Here is an 18,990-nt window from a genome sequence, read left to right as displayed (position 1 = left end):
ACATCACCCAGTCAACACCATCCCAACTGTCAAGCATGAACAAGATGATAATTCATTTTCTTGAGTTGCCCAGTCAAAGTCCTGACTTGAATCCAATCAAAAATTTATGGCAAGACTTGAAGATTGCAGTCCATCGACGATCCCAACAAACGTATCAGAATTGGAGCAATTTTCCAGTGAAGAATACTTATGCAACCAGTAAAATTCATTTTGTACATTTTCTTTCCAAGTTTTGCTGACATTTAACCTCCTCCTCATATAACAGTGTTCAGTTTAACCACTACAGCTTGGAATAAAAAAAAAGTTTGTTTGAAAAACTGTGCATAAATTATTTGCAATTCAGAAAAATGTGACATTGAAAGGGGGTGAATACTTCTACAAACCACTGTATTATAGATACACCTATTCAAAGGGGTAGTATAGGTTTGATATTGCAGCTTCAAATTACTGTATTTTAAATAGATGCACTTTTTTATGACTACAAATGCATGCATACAGCTCTACCTGTACCAAGGTTCAACACTCTTTAGCGAGACTGAGCTCCTCCACTAAATCCTAGTTTTTTATGAATGGTTTTAAGATAGTGTAAAGCAGACAAGTAATTTACAATGTAGCTGTCCCACTTGGTATTAGAATGATGTCTTTCTAGGAGTCCAGCTGCTTCACAATTTTCAATGTAAACCAAGTGAAAAGCTGGGTTAGAGTCATTAAAAATGCCAGTTGCTTAGATTATCTATACAAAAAGACACATTGTTCCTTCAATTACATTATTTATAGTACAGTCATAATCAGTTGTCTTAAATATGTGAAGGTTAACTGTAGGTGAACTTTCTTGTGCTTTTCCAGAAGTCAGACTCATTAGCAGTCATTTAAGACTATATATGACATTGCTGGTCAGTCTGTAGCAGCAGGTTCTACCTCATAAATTCAAGAAATAGCTTAGTTACAAAGCCTCAAGTTACAGTGTTCAAGACAAAACAGTTCACGAGATTTGTTTCTGACTGGAAGCAAAGCAGGAATAGGAAATGCTACCCAATTTAATTCAAGTTGAACTCAATACACATTGCAGTAATCTATTAAAGTTCCCATCCAGTTTGAAGGTCAATAATTGAGATTCAGTAAGCCACAACCAAAACATTTAACTTTACTTCATTTTCCCCACTCTGGTCAAGCAAGCATTGAACAAGCGACACTTCCTCACTTGGATGACAATGTTGTTCAGAAAGCAACTGCAATATGAGCATGTGATTATTTTTAATTGTGTGCAATGCAGCAGTTTGTCACACATGATACAAGCAAATCAATTAACATAAAATGTATGCTGCAAAATTATTGGTAAAATACCTTAACTTTGTCATAACATAGCAATAACTAATTAACAAACAACAACATTAGACTTGCTTTTTAAAACTGACTTCACTGTTTGTGCTATTCTTTTAATATCCCTGTAAATGGTTGCTTTGTCTTGGAATAGTTCACTCCCAGAATAACACTTTTAAAAGATGTGTTATGTAATTAACCAGGAAAGGGTTTTGGCACAGCTATTTGTTTGGGTACAGTCATTTGATAGGACAAGCAGACACCTTGTCATCATTTATGTGTGGCCCACTTTTCTCCCACTCGCCTCAGAAAACATTTACACCGTTTCTTCTCAGCAGCGACTGCTTATATAAAGCTATTCTAGCATAAATCCCATTGCATTCGATTTCATAAGAAGGGTTTAAGTCAAAACCACCGTTCAACTACATCGTAACTGTTCCTGATGATGCTGCCATTTCTGGCCCAAGTGGTAAGTCATGTTCTGACAGTTTCTTCTGGGAACCATTCATGTTCATGGAGGAGGTGGTTTTCTACTTAAGAAAGCTTACAATGCTGGCAGGTGCCTGTCACAGTGAATAGTTTCTGCTACTGATGCCCTTGTCAGTATAGCGGTCAGGCTGAGGCCATTACCCTGAAGGTTTTTCACCTTCCACATTTCAGGCACCTTTCACCTGAACGTGGCTCAACATACAAATAAAAATACCAGGTGAAGTGAAAATCAGTCCTATGCTCCTACAGTTGTACATGCGGGATGCTACAGAGTTACCAGTGTATTAAAATTGTAGTAAAAACATCAAAGAACTACTATAGTAAATTGTAGGAAACTGTAAAGTACATCTCAGATAACACCAGCTACTACAGCAGTAGAATGACTAGGCAGTGTACTGTATGGGTGGGTGGACAGCTAGATAAATAATATACAGTATGTCATCACACAGAGCAATGTTTATCCTACAAAAGAAAACCATCTGTGTAAAAATGCACTTCTCCCAAATCCCAGCTCAGAATTTTGGAATGAAACAATGAAGATTAAAAGATTTTCATTTTCAGAACTATTTGGGATTCACAATACTCCTGAACCAGGACATTCAAATGTGAATGAATGAATGAATGAATGAATGAATGATCGGACATAACATATTTGTTTCAATGTAATATCTGTGTACCAACCTTCATGTTTCCTAGCCGCCTTGTCCTCTCAACAACAAGGAATTTCTTAATGAGGTCTCTGAAAGAAAAACAAACAAATTACACTGTGTAACAAATACATATATTTTTTTGTTCCTGGGTAGTAAGTGTTATTTCCTAATTGCTTATGCCTCAAAAGTATAGAAAAGCAATTAGGAAAAAATTGTTTCTTAAATTCATATTGGTTTATCATAAAATATATTTATTAAGTATGATTCTGAATACCCTCTTCAATAACAAGACAGATTTGTACACTGTACCCAAAAAAGCATAAATGTATTTTTTTTTTTTTTTATTATCAGCTGTTCCATAACACCACCCTTCATTTTCCCAACAATATTAAGCGACTAGTTGCCAAATAAAACAACCCTCATTTCAATGGCTAGATTCTGCAGTGTCAATAACAGAACACAGTCCCTCTGCAAATATAAAAAATGACACTTCTTTTACATTAATAGCGTTAATATAACCATACAATTACTGAAGATAGTAACATATACAGTACTACACTTAAAAACTTGTCATGAAGCATGTACTACCTGTAACCTGTAATGTGTATTACTTTTGGTATAGTATTTATACAGTAACAGAAGACCTGCAGCTTAGTAGCCACAAATTATTCCTCCAAACAGCAAACCATACTGCTTTTGCTGACAAACTGTGGAAGGCCACTAGAGTTCTATAAGAAGAGAGTTCTGATATTCCAAAATTAAATCTTGTAAAGTTCTTTATCAGCCAATATTCAGTCTTTAAATTGTACTGTAGTAAATCCATCCAACTGTTTAAAAAAAGCTTATGATGGATTAGTTACAGTGTTTGAGACCTTTTCAGAACTGATGTGCAACACATGAACAATTTCACAACTGATGCATGAACAATGAGGCATTTCAAAACGGAGATGAAACTTATATTTGTTCCAAAAAGTACAATTGGTCATACTGCATGATTAGAGACAAGAAGCTAAGGTTGCTATGAAGATTTGGAAAGTGAAAATTCCAATTTTGACCCCTTTGCTTCCACACACCCCCACCCATCCCAATAAAATCGCTTTTACAACCAGTAACATTTTGATAAAGCACGGTACTAAAGTACATTTATGTGACCTCCAAATGCAAAGTACCTTCAAGCCTGTCTTCAAGTCAGCGCATAAAAGTATGCATTAACAGAAAACATAACCATTGTAACAGCACTTTATAACTTGTTTCTGGTTTGGTGTGAGCTGTCGTCTGTTTAAATTCCTGTGTCCACCAACAGCTGCTGACTGTTGGTACAGTATGAAGATTTAAGGACTAGGTCCAGAGACAGCTGAATATGCCATTAGAGTTTACATGTGTGGAGAGGGCAAGGGACTGTTTTCCTTTCCTTTATGTTTTGCACACTAATTGACTAAACAGTTGGAGGGGAAACATTTAACACAAATTCTGAAATAACTTTACCAGACCTGCTTTCCCCTGGTGTCACTCCAGCTAGCTATGAATGGACAGTGTGCCATTACAAGATCACCTGCATTGTGTTACACAGGGATATTCCTTTAGCTCAGTTATCAGCTTTCTAGTTTGTCTTTATGTCAGCAAAGACAAATGACATGGACCATGCACCTGCTGAGTGAATACTGGACAAGGAGCATTTTCTTTTCAACAGCAAGTGGCAGGTTTAAAAACAAATTCATACTAGGCAACACTGAATATGCTCACCCTTAAGACACACACTTCCCTCCTTATTAACATATAATCTAACTTGTGTGTGCAGGTTTTTTGATTCTCCCGGACAACAAAACCATCAATTCACTGGACATGATCGAGGGCTGCGAAGAGGATGAGACCTCGGGAATTGATAAATAGGAGAGATGTGTTTTATGACCTAAGTTGGGTACACACCTTAAAGATCAGTTGCATGCAACTGAGTCACTTATATGTGGATGTACCTGCAATCAGTTGCGTAACCCTTAGCGGTCCCCCCCCCCCCCCCCAAGAGTAAAACAGGTTCAAAAGGCATTGAATGACAAAAAAAAACTCAGTACTCTATCTACAGCTAAGCCCCACCCCTTGTTTGCTGTATTTTTCACATACCACTTTATAGATGTGCATACCGATAAATCCTCTCCTGATCACTCGTTTTATCACCAAACTCCTCAATAATGCGATCCAAGTCATTATTTTATTACTATAACATCTCAAAAAGCTCTGCAAATGTTTGTGATATTCTTTGAGTGCTGGATGCAGAAGCAGCTACTTCCTTTGTTATGTCCGTGTTATCTCTGTAATGCATGGGGCTATGAGAAACTGCCTTTTTTTCGGTTTCATTCGGCTCCTATTGGTCTCACTCGGCCATTGAAAGGTTTTCTCTGCTTTTTCTGGAGAAAAAACGACTACAGACCTGTGCTTTATGTCTTTTTGATGATGTCGGACAGGGTCCTACATTGGACTGGAAAGGGAAAATTGTAATGTCGGACCTGGACAGACATAGGACCACAAAGGTTTAAAGTAGAGCTGGCCTCTACTTTCCAAGCAACCTCCTGAGCGACTTCTGTAGACATAGGCGATCACACGGAATTTCGCGAACTCTGATTGGTTCACATAACGCTAACTGCACGGTAAATTGCCAGACATCGGGGATAATCACAGACGGGGCTTGCTTTGAGATTATGTACAGATATCCCAAGTTTGCATAGGTATCACCGGTGGCCAGATATCTCAGTGTCACTGACAGTCTCTCTTCTACATGTATAGGCGCTCTGAAGAAGGTATCTTCTTTTTCAATTAGAGGTCTTACTAAGTTTAGTAATATTATGAGTGATTGGGTGTCCATTCATAAAAAGTTTCGGTACTTTCCTTCAAGCCTCATCAATGGCATGATGTGCCCCATGTTTCTGCCGACGCCTCAACCACTGTCTCATCCAGCTTTTACGTGGCTTTGTATTTTTTTTTTTAGGGAATATGGCATTTAAAACAAGATCAGTTGAAAAAACAACAGCAGCCAACTCTTCTTTGTTAATTACTGGACACATTACGACCCAACCAAAAAAAGTGTTACCTCAGTTGTCAATACCAAAAAAAACTACTTCACCTTGTAGATGGAATAAAAAAAAATGTAAAAAAAAAAAAAAAACCCTGTCACCTCGACTATCATAAAAAAACCGAAACCTATAGCTGCGGGAACCTTGTTACACAGGTAATTGCTCGGTTGTGGACACAGCAATTGCTCACAACTGAGTTGTGCTTCGCCCCCCGAATCACAGTATTTAGAATCATGCTAGGATTGACAATGATGACACACACTTAAGTCATCTTCCTTGGACTCGTTGAGAAAGTTATAGGATTAAACTGGTTACCACAACACTTTAAACTGTTCCTAGTTGACCCAGTACTCCTGGAAGGAGGGGCCACAATCCCACAAAACCCCTTCAAACAACTCCAGAGGCTGTCATTATGGCAAAAGGTGGGCCCACCCAATATCATGTGAAATATACAAACTGAACACTGTAGACTATTTTTCCATTATACAAACTGCATCATTATCAAAAAGGACAAAGCTTCCTGTCCATAGCCCTGCAAACATCAAAGGTCATCAGTCTGCAAAAACAGAAACCATCACACTGATAGATGGCGGACAGATGTATGGCTGTTGGTATTAGTTACAGGGGTTTTAAAATAGACCAGATGTAATGAACGTTAGAAAGAAATTAGGTAAATGGCTGCATAACATAAAGAGCGACAGGCTCATTACGTAATGTAACACAAAGTGCATCTATTGTTATATAGCACTCGGCACTTAAAACATTCAGCAATTACAGCACTGTATATTCAACCTAAAACATCTCAGTTCAGCAATCCCCACAGTTTGTGTTACCATTTCTCTAAAATCCTTTCCATGCAAAATTTAACTGAAGTCCATTTACGTCTCGCAAAAAAAGTTATAATAAAAAACACTACAGCCAGGATGTTAGAAAGTGTATGTCCAAAATCAATATGACAACTGCACTTGAAACAGTATATCTCCATTGTTGGGTAGCTCATCACAGAAACCCACACAATACCAGAAACAGCAGAAAAATACAAAAGCCTATAAACCTGGTGGAAATATGTTGAAGATGTGAAGATTCTTGTGGTATGAAGAATCTAAAAGATGACAGATTAGTTCAAAATGTTATAAAGTGAGTTTTTCAAATGCTGTATTTTGCTTCTGGCTTTTTCTTTGTTGTTGTTAGAACAACAATTATTATTATTATTATGTGGTAAAAATTATTCTAAACACATTATGATTCAAAATTGCAATCTTCTTTAAAAGTTACAGAAATAGAAGACAACTGTTTTCTAAATATTACATGTCTAATCAGGGCTTTCACTGCCATCCAAAGTAGACAAAACTACGACTTACAGGACACAAAGTTTTTAACACCCTCGAAAAGCATGTGGTTGCAGGATTATTACTTGGCCGCCAAATACTAAACTTCACTCCCAAGGTTAAAAAAACAAAAAAAAACCAACAATAATAATAATAATAATTTAAGAGCTAAACAAAGCAATTTAAATGCAATACACAGAACAGAGGAAATTCCATTCTGAAAGCAATCCCCCCCCCCCCCCCCCCCCCCCAAAAGGCAGCAATAAATAAAGACTCAATCAGAACTTCTTGGGGGCGGTTCACTATGTTTTTACAGTATTACAGCCCCCCAAACCTTCAGCAGCAGGAGGCCTTGAAATCACCCTCATCTCATTAATAACAATTAGCTTGATTAAATTATTTCCCGGTTGCTATTGCAAGGTATAAAAATGCGACTCTCCCCCTGGTCGCTGGAGGTCGATGCGACCCCCCCCCCCCCCCCGGTCGCTGGACACTCTGGCTCCCCCTTTCTGGGCCTTCTCAGATGACCTTTCCTCCTGTTATTGGGATGGGTAGATGGCCACTGTGTGGCCAGAATTACCACAGCTGGGGCACCACTCCTCTGCGAGGCAAATTTGGTAGCCAGCCAGCAGTGGCTGTTGCTGCTGTTTTCTTCCCTTTTTTTTTTTTTTTTTTTTTTTTTTTTTAAAACACTTCTGGAAAGAAAAAAATAACCTCCCTGCAGTACTCTCCGGGTTTCTGAAGGCTCTATATATCCCACTTTGTGATCAGATGGCTGTAGTGGTAACACCAGGAAGTAGTACACAAAACGGCACAAGGGCCAAAAAGAATACAAAATACCGTGCAGGTAGCAGTTTGTTTCCTCCTTATGTCTCACTCTGTCTCCAGCACTCCAACCCCTCCTCTATGGAGCCCTGGGCTACCTTTTATAGGATATGGCTGGAGCCCAATTAATCAATAATGAAATGGTTGCCCAATTAAGGCTCCAGCCACAGTCTCGCATGTATTTTGGCAGGGACAGAAATTAACCTCATCCCTGCCAACCACCACAATATACAGAGTTACTGAGCACCTTAACTAAGATCAAGCATTCACAATTGCCAGTTTAATATCTATGTTCAATTGCCTGAAGCACATGGGAGTTCTGACAATTATTAACATGTGCAGTATATGGGATTACAATAGATAATATTGCATTAATAAACACAAAGTAAATTAGGAATTTAATTAAATGTTAACTAACTATATGCAGTGGTTATGATTATCCAAAAATGAATTATATGCAACATGGTAACCTGTACAGTAAAAAGCATAATCTGCAGTGATGTCAAAAATACTCCTAGAACATTTGATGATCCAGTGAAATATATATTTTTATGCAAAAGTTGAACCGATGTGTTGGCAGAGGAATGTGGATTCACAGCCCTCTATGTAAATATTAAGGTTCTCATCAACCAAGTGTAGAAAGCATCACCCTATTTGATCCTATTCCTTCAAAAAAGTTCTTTCTGCGAAACATGTACTTTGAGCTCAGGAATTTAGCATTCAATTCTGAATCTAATGTTATAAACATATGCTAACTGAAAAGGGCTCACAGACAAATGCTCTGTTGTTTAGGAGGGAAAGTTAAAAAGAACATATGAAAAATACAAAAGGAAAAGTTCACTGCACAATGCAGGGAATACAATATTTAAACTATATGAATATTGATTTGCCTCTGTCACCAAATTATTGAAATTAATGAGCAAGTTTATTACAAGATTAGCATAACTACTTTTGCTTATCAGCTTCAACAGTGCCTTCTTTGTATTGATATAACAGTAATACATGTCAGAAAGAGGTTGTATTGTCCAGCAAGCTTAGTCAAAGTACCATTTGAAAACTCAGTTTTACTGAAACTTACTTTACATTGAAATCCAAATGTCTTGGAAAATCTATTTTGCCAGCCAGAATCTTCTGATAAATACCAAATGGATTGTCATCAAAAAATGGAGGATATCTATAAAAAAAAAAAAAGGGGGGGGGGGGGGGGGGGGCAAAACCAATAATTATGTATACATTTATGAATATCAGTATCGCCAAATGATTAAACCTGTAATTCAGAAAACTTTTCTGATGTATTAACATCAGTCTAGATCTATAAATTAAATATTAAAAAAGACAGATGCTGAGGTTATGATAGTGTTGTCAAGACAGGTCTGGTTCAACATTCAGTGCAATACCTGTCTTATCAGTCGGCATTATAAAATAACACTGTATAATGTTTCATGCATTCACTTTAAAAATGAGAACAAACTCCTCCCCTCTATGTAATAGAATGCATTTTACTACTAGCTGTATTAAAGAATAAAAATTGTCCTATGGTTAAAAACTGAAATTTTATTTAAATTAAAGCTTAACAAACTAAGTGCACGTAATACAAGAAGAGTGTAGTAAACAAAACACAAAATAATTATACTTTAGTGTGAAATTGAAACCGATTGGTGTGGGACAGTCCAGCTTTGAAGTTTTCAACCATAAAACTGAAGGATTGGATTACCTGAGCTTTTAAAACATATCAAGATGGAGGTGAAGAGAGTCCCCATTAAAAAATGTGTGTGGGGCTCCACTACAAAATGAGCACGGAACCGTCAAACTTTACAATCATTAAATAGGCACTACAGAGAACATTGGTCTTGCTCAGCAGTGTTACCCAAACGACACGGGCAAAGAACATACACATTCAGAACAAAAACGTCAATGCTCCACCTTCATTTACTGCTGTTAGCAGCTGCTCTGGTGCAAGGGCTAGTAGTAACTTAATATTTAACTGCATTATCACATGAACTATGGAGAAGTCATTAGTAAAATTACTTGAATTACATTTTTTTTCGTAACCAGCAGGTGTAGTGAAAGCACAATGAAACAAACAGCCTGAAAAGGTAAATTACAATGTGTATTGCATTCTACCATAAAATTAACCAGCCAGTGTGGTAGTTCAGAACAGTACAGTTGGTGTCATCAACATATCACACAGCGTGTGTGTGTGTGTGTGTGTTTTTTTTTACGTGCACAATGTAGTTGTGTTCTTTGAATTATAAATATTTCCTCTGGCAAAATTCCTGCAACTTTACTATCACAGTCTATTTACATAAACCTAAAATAGGTGCAGGCAGCTTTGTTTAAACAATTCAACAGGAATAAAATGTATTTTGAATTTGAGGTTCAACAGATCAACTTTAGGTAATCTTTTTGGGATTGGAAAATACTCAGCTGTTCTAGTTTGCAAATGCTGTAGCGTATGAGATCAGGCACTTTAATGGAAAAAAAAATAAAAAAATAAAAAATCCCTCACAATCAGAGACAGGATCAAGTGTCCCCCAAGCCTACACACTGTACTTCCTGAACAATTTAATAATTTCTATTCGACTTACTAACTAATTGGGCCAGACCAGGGCTTTTTCTGTTGGCTATCATTTATGAAAAAGCAAGATTTACTGTAGCTGGCACTGCTTCACTGTATTCTAATGCATAATGTCACAAACCTAAATGCGCTGCAATAGCAGTTTAAGGAATATTTAAGGCCTACTCTTTATTGATATTTGCCAAAAGTACTTCATGCAAAACTCATTACCATTATATAACATTTTTATACTAAGGTCTCTTGCATTTATGTTTTTCTACACACTATATACAGTGCCTATAGAAAGTCTATACCCCCTTTCAAAATTGTCACCTTTTGCTGCCTTATAGCCTGGAATTAAAATGCATTCAATTTTTTTTTTTTTTCATTTATCTAAACATTCTACCTCACTTCAACTTCCAATTGAACAAAATATTCTAGAAATGTATAGAAATTTAATTAAAAATAAAAACTGCAATAGATTGGTTGGTTAAGTGTTCACCCCCTTTCTAATAACAGCCTTAAATTAGCTGAGGTATAACCAATCGCCTTCAAAATCACACACCAAGTTAAGTGGCCTTCACCTGTGTTAAATTGTAGTGATTCACATGATTTCTGGATAAATTCAGCAGTTCCTCTAGGTTCCCTCTGCTGGGTAGTGCATTTCAAAGCAAAGACTCAACCACGAGCACCAAGGCACTTTCAATAGAACTCCGGGACAAAGTTGTTGAAAGGCACAGATCAGGGGATGGGTATAAAAAAATATCAAAGGCCTTGAATATCCCTTGGCGCACGGTCAAGACGATTATTAAGAAGTGGAAGGTGTATGGCACCACCAAGACCCTGCCTAGATCAGTCCGTCCCTCCAAACTAGATGACCGAGCAAGAAAGAGACTGATCAGAGAGGCTACCAAGAGGCCAATGGCAACTTTGCAAGAGCTACAGGCCTTTATGGCCAAGACTGGTCAAAGTGTGCATATGACAACAATATCCCAAACACTCCACAAATCTGGCCTGTATGGTAGGGTGGCAAGAAGGAAGCCATTACTCAAGAAAGCCCACCTTGAATCCTGTTTGAAGTATGCAAAAACAAACTCAGGAGATTCTGTAGCCATGTGGCAAAAAGTTTGGCGCAAACCAAACACAACGCATCACCCAAAGAACACCATACCTACTGTGAAGCATGGTGGTGGCAGCATCATGTTATGGGGATGTTTATTGTCAGCAGGGACTGGGGCACTTGTCAGGATAGAAGGGAAAAATGAATGGAGCAATGTACGGAGAAGTCCTTGAGGAAAACCTGCTGCATTCTGCAAGAAAGCTGAAACTGGGACGGAAGTTCACCTTTCAGCATGACAACGACCCAAAGCACACAGCCAAAGCTACACTGGCTAAAGAATAAAAAGGTAAATGTCCTTTGATTGGCCCAGTCAGAACCCTGACCTAAATCGAATAAAAAATTTGTGGCATGACTTGGCGATTGCTGTCCATCAACATTCCCCAAGGAACTTGACAGTGCTTGAACAGTTTTGTAAAGAAGAATGGTCAAATATTGCCAAATCTAGGTGTGCAAAGTTGGTAGAGACCTATCCCAACAGACTCACAGCTGTAATTGCTGCCAAAGGTGGTTCCACCAAGTATTAACTCAGGGGGGTGGAGACTTATCCACTTATCTTATGATCTTTCAGTTTTGTATTTTTAAAATATAACTTTTTTCCCCCCCTTAACAGTGTGGAATATGGGGTATAGATAAGGGGGAAAAAAATCATCATTTAAATGTATAAAACTCTGAGGCACTGACACAACAAAATGTGAAAAAAAGTTCACAAGGGTTTAGACTTTCTATAGGCACTGTATATTTTATTTATTTATTTTATTTTTTAAGAAAATCTGATTAATTACTGCCATCTACTGGAAGACTACAAATACTTTGTGCTTTACATACTCTTCAGCAAATATGATCAAATAAAAAAATAAAAAAATAAATAAAAATAAATAAAACACTGAACTGAAATGACTCATAAGGAATTATTTGAAGCATGGAGGGTTAACCAGGGGTCAAATTTCCTTTCCCTGGGAAGGGAGGCCGGGACTCTGGGGGTTTGTGTGATACAGATCAGCACGACTCAAAGCCTGGGAGACGTGTTTTCACTCAGTAAGACTGCCTGGGATCCCAAGGACATGTGTGCAACAACAGGAGAGGACTAACCCACTTTCCCTGAAAGCAGCACTGCATTTTTCAGTACTAGTGGTTTTATTACTAAAAGCATTGAGGCACCAGCTAACCATATGAATGCATTTTAAACAGGTTTGTGGTTCACTGATTGTCTTGTGGTCACGACCACTTTTCATCCATGGTGACGATCAGTGGCAACTGTGTAAAATTCAGGATGTACATTTTTATTTTAAAAGAGAAAAATTTGAATCAGGGTTTAAATCTATCCCGAGCATTGTGTTTACAGAATAGTTTTTTAGATGCTCAGGGTACAGTTTACAGCAAATGTACGGTTTACTGTTAACCTCAGCATTACTCTGGGAACATTATCATAATAAGCAGACATACATTACATAGACTCGTTAGCTGTTCAATGTATGTTCAAAGTTTATTTAAATGTTATATTAATGTTTGGCTGGCATTTTTAAAATCTTATTAAAAACTCTTTGTTCATACTTAGCTATACATATATACACTTTTATAGTGCACAGTCTGGGGAAAGATCACCTCATTGTAACTCATAATGAGTCACAAAATATTGCAACATGGATAACAAGGCAAGACTTTGTTTAAAAAATGGTTCTTAATGTTAATGGTTCCTCCTTATTACATAGACAAATAAAAGCTCAGTGTTGATTTTTTAAAATTTATTTATTTGCCATTTATGGGATTCACACTAGTTCAAAAGACACTGTTCCCTGCATCTGAACAGGATTTTACTGCCATTCAATACTGAATTTCATTGTTTCGGCCCAATGCCCACTATTTCGGTACATTCCATGTTATCTCGGCTCACTGACTCCAAGTTAACACTGGTTTCCTGACTGTTCAAAAGCTTGTGTGTTTTTCCTTTACTCATCACACAGGCTTGGATTAGGCACTAACTCCAGCACAAGGAAGGCAACGGATATTTATCCATCCCTCCCACATCTGTAAAACTCTGGCCTGATGAATAGGGGGCTTTGTCACCCTGGAACCAGCAGGCATACTGTACTGTATGTTTTGCTAATCTGTCAATAAAGATGTGAGCAAAGGGGGCTATTGTACCACTATGCATACAGACTACCATGTGTAAGAAATAACATCATGAAATCTCTCACTCCTGAGCTAAAGAGAATCTCTCTGGACATGCAATACACTTCGTGCAAGCAAAGATCTGATTAATATCGTTTCTCAAATTCAATGGTAAATATTTTACCCAAAGGTTTGTCTTGCATTAAGATCAAGCCAGACCATACAGTTAATGAGACTAATTGTCAATATTACACAGAAGCAGAAGTGGACCTTAGAAATGTCTAACCCACCTGTTGCCAATACAAATTGCAAGAAAAACTGTGCAAGTTTCACATTAAACTAAGATACTTGGTTTCCTTACCCAATAGCAATATAAATTCAACCACTTGCACCCTCTATTGGAATTACCATCTAAAAGTATTAGAGAGACGGATTTGCAGAGGCACGTACCTTTATGTACTTTTAAAGTCACGGATCTCATTCAATTTTACTTTTTTTACAATTTTATTTGAGTTTCAGCGGTAAACTGCAGCATTTCCTCTTAACGCATCATGAATTAAAAGGGGTCAGAATTAAGAAGTTATTTTTTTAGAAGTATTTAGGGGCATAAAAGGTCTCCTCTTTGGTGGCATTTTGCTTTAGGGATATAGCTTATTCTAAATCCCTACATTTTTTCCTTAACTTGACTTCCAATACTCACATAAATAAGTCCCCTCTCAGTTTGCATGACAAAAAAAACCAACAAACCAAACAATAACATTGGGGAAATGTTCAAATTAGGAAAGTGTCTACTGTACCTTATTATGAATGGAAAAACATCTGTTTATCATATGTGCAAGCAAAATATATTATACTTCCAACTATTTTATTGCTTGTTTAAGGGATAAAATACCCCTTGATATGTCTGTAGCAACTTAAGGCACAGAAAATAAAAAAACAGCACTCATATGAAGAACTTGAAAAGAACGGAGCTGTGTAATTATATACGGAGCTGTATAATATATATATATATATATATATATATATATATATATATATACACACACACACACACATACACACACACACACACACACACACACACAGTGGTTTGCAGAAGTATTCACATTCCAAGTTTCACATTTTCTTGGCACCTAAGCGTACTCCACGACACTTTCAAGACGCAAGCCAGACATCACCCAGTCAACATCATCCCAACTTCAAGCACGGTGGTGGCAGTATCATGTTATCTCTTCAGCAGGGACTGGGAAGCTTGTCAGGATAGAGGGGAGAATGGATGGTGCAAAGTACAGGTGAATCCTTGAGGAAAACCTGTTTGAGTCAGCCAAGAGGGAGGAGATTCACATTTCAGCAGGGCAATGACCCAAAACACAAAGCCAAAGCCACACTGGAGTGGTTGAACAAGAAGAGAGTTAATGTTCTTGAGTGGCCCAGTCAAAGTCCTGATTTGAATCCAATCAAAAATTTATGGCGAGACTTGTAGATTGCAGTCCATCGACGAGCCCCAAACTTATCAGAACTGGAGAAATTTTCCTGTGAAGAATGGGCACCATCGTTCTGTGCAAAGCTAGTAGAGACCTATCCAAAAAGACTCATCGTAGTAATTGCTGCAAATTGTGCTTTTACCAAGTACTTACTTAAGGGACTGAATACATTTTCTTTGCAGGTTTTGCTGACATTTAACCTCCTCCTCATATAACAGTGTTCAGTTTAACCACTACAGCTTTTAATAAAAAAAAAGTTTTTTTAAAAAACTGTGCATACATTATTTGTAATTCAGCAAAATGTGACACTATTGGTAGGACGTGAATACTTCTGCAAATCACTGTGTGTGTGTGTGTGTGTGTGTGTGTGTGTGTGTATGTATATAATATATATATATATATATATATATATATATTTTTTATATAGCACCTTTCATAGTGGACCACCATCACAAAGCACTTTACAGAGGTAGGCTGCGAACTGTGCATTACATGCAGTGTCACTTACAATAGGGCATTGATTTAACAGCTCATCTGCAGGATGGAGCACAAGGAGGTTAAGTGACTTGCTCAGGGTCACACAGCGAGTCAGTTGTGGCAGAGGTGGTATGTGAACCAGTGACCTTCTGGTTACAAGCCCTGGACTTGAACCACTGGACCACACTACCTCCTGTAAGGTATACATCTAAACACACTTTTTTTTTTTCTCTTGAGTGGCTGTTTACTTTGAGACAGCAATTTACTCTATTAGAATATCACATGGAGGAAGCAAACTTCTATCATATTTCAGTCAGTACAACACTTCATATTAATGTGAATACACACTGCCATCTGCAGGAAGGTTTTTTTTATACACTTCAACACACACACTGCAAGCAAAGCAACCAAGTAACTATGAATAAATGTGATTTATTGTCTGTACACGTTCCAGCAGATAAAAAGTATCATATCAATTCAGTTCCATTACATGTATTGGCACATATTCGATTGTGACCTGTGTACCCAAAACTTTAGTGATGTTACCTCTGCACCTGGGACATTAATGGGGGGAACAAATTGGGTTTACAGGATAAGTCAAAATCAGATCTGACAATTGCAATTCTCTCATATTTCCAAAAACCTTTGTCTAATATTTTGACATACTACATAGAAGTAAAGTAGCCATATGTTTTGGATTATGCCTTCTTCATCTACATAATTAAGAACAACATGGTGGGTGACTGGGTGTGAATGGTGAGGATTTGTTTTTAATAAAATAGATGTACTGCCATAGAACATGCAGATACATGATACATGGTACATGGTACAGATACATGGTACAGAGACATGATACGTACCCAGAGAGCATCTCAAAGATGAGTACTCCCAAAGCCCACCAGTCCACCGCTCTGCCGTGACCTTTACTCTGGATCACTTCTGGTGCAAGGTATTCGGGTGTCCCACAGAGAGTCCATGTCCTGAAGAAACAAACAACTACTTATTAACCGGTTTATACAAACTGTCCTCTACACTTAGCCAAATCATACTTGGTCAGGAAAACACTTGGAACAAAAATATGACTGTCATTAAAAACTACATTTTATTGAAAATGTGAATCAGTAAACACAGATCTGTAATAATGTGCTATCAGAAAGTGTTTGGTTTAGCTTTGGCTTTATAATAGTTCTATAATATAAAATAAACTGTTGTCCAGATAGCTTTTCACTGAAGCCCCCACATACTGTACAGTATGTAACTCTTAAAGTTAAGGCTCTTCCACTTACCATTGAAAGCACCACCTGCTGCTGGAAAAGGGGATGATGAGAATGGGACGAAATATATACCAGTTATGTGGTACTTTTTACTTGTCTATGCTACAACTTTGATTAAGTGTATTTGTTGTCAGACTCCTTTTAACTCACAATGTATACAGTAGTTCGCCTTATTTTAACAATGCTGTAACATTTTTTTTTTATTGTAAAATGCCCCTGCCAGTGGGTCCCAGTGGGTCCCATTGTGTTCTGATGTTAGATTAACAGACATAAAAATGTGGCTTCCTCAGATTTCTGAAAGAATAATGCAAATATACAAATTTGTTATCACTTAAAATAAATACAGCAAACGTTTGCCTTATTGATGCACTACCTGTTACACTGCATTTAGGAACCTGGCAGCCGGTTCAGGTTGCTTCCGATAATTGAACACACTCCATAGAGCTGTGCAACTTCTGCTAAAGATCACTCTGTCCAGTACAAGGAAGAGATATTTCACATGTCTTATTTTTATATGTATTTGTGTTTTTATTTTGCTTGACAATTCACTGATGTTGAAACTAGAAATGTCTTTAATAGCTGGACATAAACTAAATAGTCTACAATTTAGAATTTATTGTTTTTCAGGTAAGCACTGAAATATTTAGGAACATTTATTGTATAATAAAGTGACTTTGAATGTCACAATGCTATTTTGTAAAATATCTTGAAATACCTATTTTCATACTATGAAATAAGTCATATTACATATGAAACACCGTATAGATAAAGCCAGAGCCAATTAACAAAACCACTCAGTTCAACTACGGCAATAATACTCACAGAGACACTATAATACAAGTACAATTACTGTACTTTTATAACAAGAGCAACAGTCTGATTTTAACCTTTTTTTAAATGCTAGAATTACTGGTGCTTCGACTTGATTCATATTTAAATTGCGATTATGATATCCACTAGATGGCAGTGCTTACTGCTACCAGGACAGACGTGCTGTATTAAAATAACCAGGATATAATGGATTGACAGTGTGCCTTCTAAAAAGACAACTGTGCTCACAAAATTAGGTTACTTGTTTTTAAGAGGGGCATTTTAATAGCAATGTCTGGCTCAGTAGAAAACGTTCTTTAAAGCGGCAGTGTCCAACACTCTTGTTCCGTGTTACAGTAAAATGTGACTTAACTGCACACTCCACCAAATAAAAAAATAAATAAAAAAGGTGAAAGTGATACATTTTTTTTTTCTTGCTGCTTGGTACAGCACTCATATTAAGGCCTTTACCACAAAATTATAGAAAAAAAAAAATTTAAATTTAAATAAACAGTAAATAATATACCAAACACAGAACCGGGAGTGTTAGCAAAGTATATGGTGCTTCAGGACCGTGTTATTGCTGGGTGGTGATTTACCCTTCAAATAATTTCCACACGAGTTCGGGAACAGTGCTTTCTGATTAAAGATGTAACCCATTAACCCCTAGGACCCTCTTGAAAAGGGGAATAGTTTCATCTCAATGCAATTTCTACTAGCAGACAGGTCGTCCTTCTACAGAGGTGGTTAAAAGATGTTCAAACAGTACTGCCAATGTCAATGTTGTCAAAGGCTAAGTGGAATGCAGGAACCCTTAAAACCGGTTTCTCTCTATTCCAAACTCAAAACAAGAGATAATGGCTGTAAACTCTCCTCCCTCTTCAGTTTTATCTTCATAGGATAACAGGTTGTGCTTACTTTTGGTTTCAGACCAGCAAAAAAAAGTGCTTATTGATGTTATTGTGAAATGCGACAAGGGTGACCTTTTAAAATACACACCGCAGTGCCATAGTGCCAACAAAAAACTAGCCTAACAAAAATCAGATTTTGCATATAAATATACTGTAGCAAAAGCAAAGAAATAGACAATCAAAAGAAAACAGCTTATTACTTATAAACCCAACTGAGTCATCTGCCAATCTGAGCTGCAGACATACATATCCATTCAGCTCTCAGAAAATGGGTGAAACGCTAAAGCAGCACATCGTGTGCTCCACCCAAATATTTTTTTTTTTTAACTTAAGATCATGCAGTACTGGAAGATAAGAAAAGATACAAAACAAGGAGGAGTCCATTCTGCCCATTCATGCTTGTCCAGTACAGTATCCAGACAGCTATTGAAAGATCCCAAAGAATCGGCAGGAACAAGGCATGGTAACCCCTGCATCAGTCTTTATTCATTTTTCAATTTCCAAGTTTAAAATGGTCTATGCAATTGAGTTTTTTTGTGTCTCTTCTCTCACCCTTCTATTTTATAAGGTC

General features: G+C 37.3%; 1 protein-coding gene across 1 annotated transcript in view; it reads right to left on the bottom strand.

Moving 5' to 3' along the window:
* The window catches only part of LOC121327676 (cAMP-dependent protein kinase catalytic subunit PRKX-like), a 43,171-nt gene that overhangs the window by 7,204 nt on the left and 16,977 nt on the right, over window positions 1-18,990 (bottom strand). The window contains exons 4-6 of the mRNA XM_041271820.1: window positions 16,285-16,404; window positions 8,756-8,851; window positions 2,491-2,548 (exon numbers count right to left, since the gene is read on the bottom strand). Coding sequence (XP_041127754.1) covers window positions 2,491-2,548; window positions 8,756-8,851; window positions 16,285-16,404 — 274 coding nt within the window. The remainder of the gene's footprint in view (window positions 1-2,490; window positions 2,549-8,755; window positions 8,852-16,284; window positions 16,405-18,990) is intronic.

This window comes from Polyodon spathula, chromosome 15 (genome assembly GCF_017654505.1).
Source record: "Polyodon spathula isolate WHYD16114869_AA chromosome 15, ASM1765450v1, whole genome shotgun sequence".
Classification (NCBI taxonomy): domain Eukaryota; kingdom Metazoa; phylum Chordata; class Actinopteri; order Acipenseriformes; family Polyodontidae; genus Polyodon; species Polyodon spathula.
The sequence above is the reverse complement of the archived record's forward strand: the minus strand, read 5'-3'. Positions and strand labels throughout refer to the sequence as shown.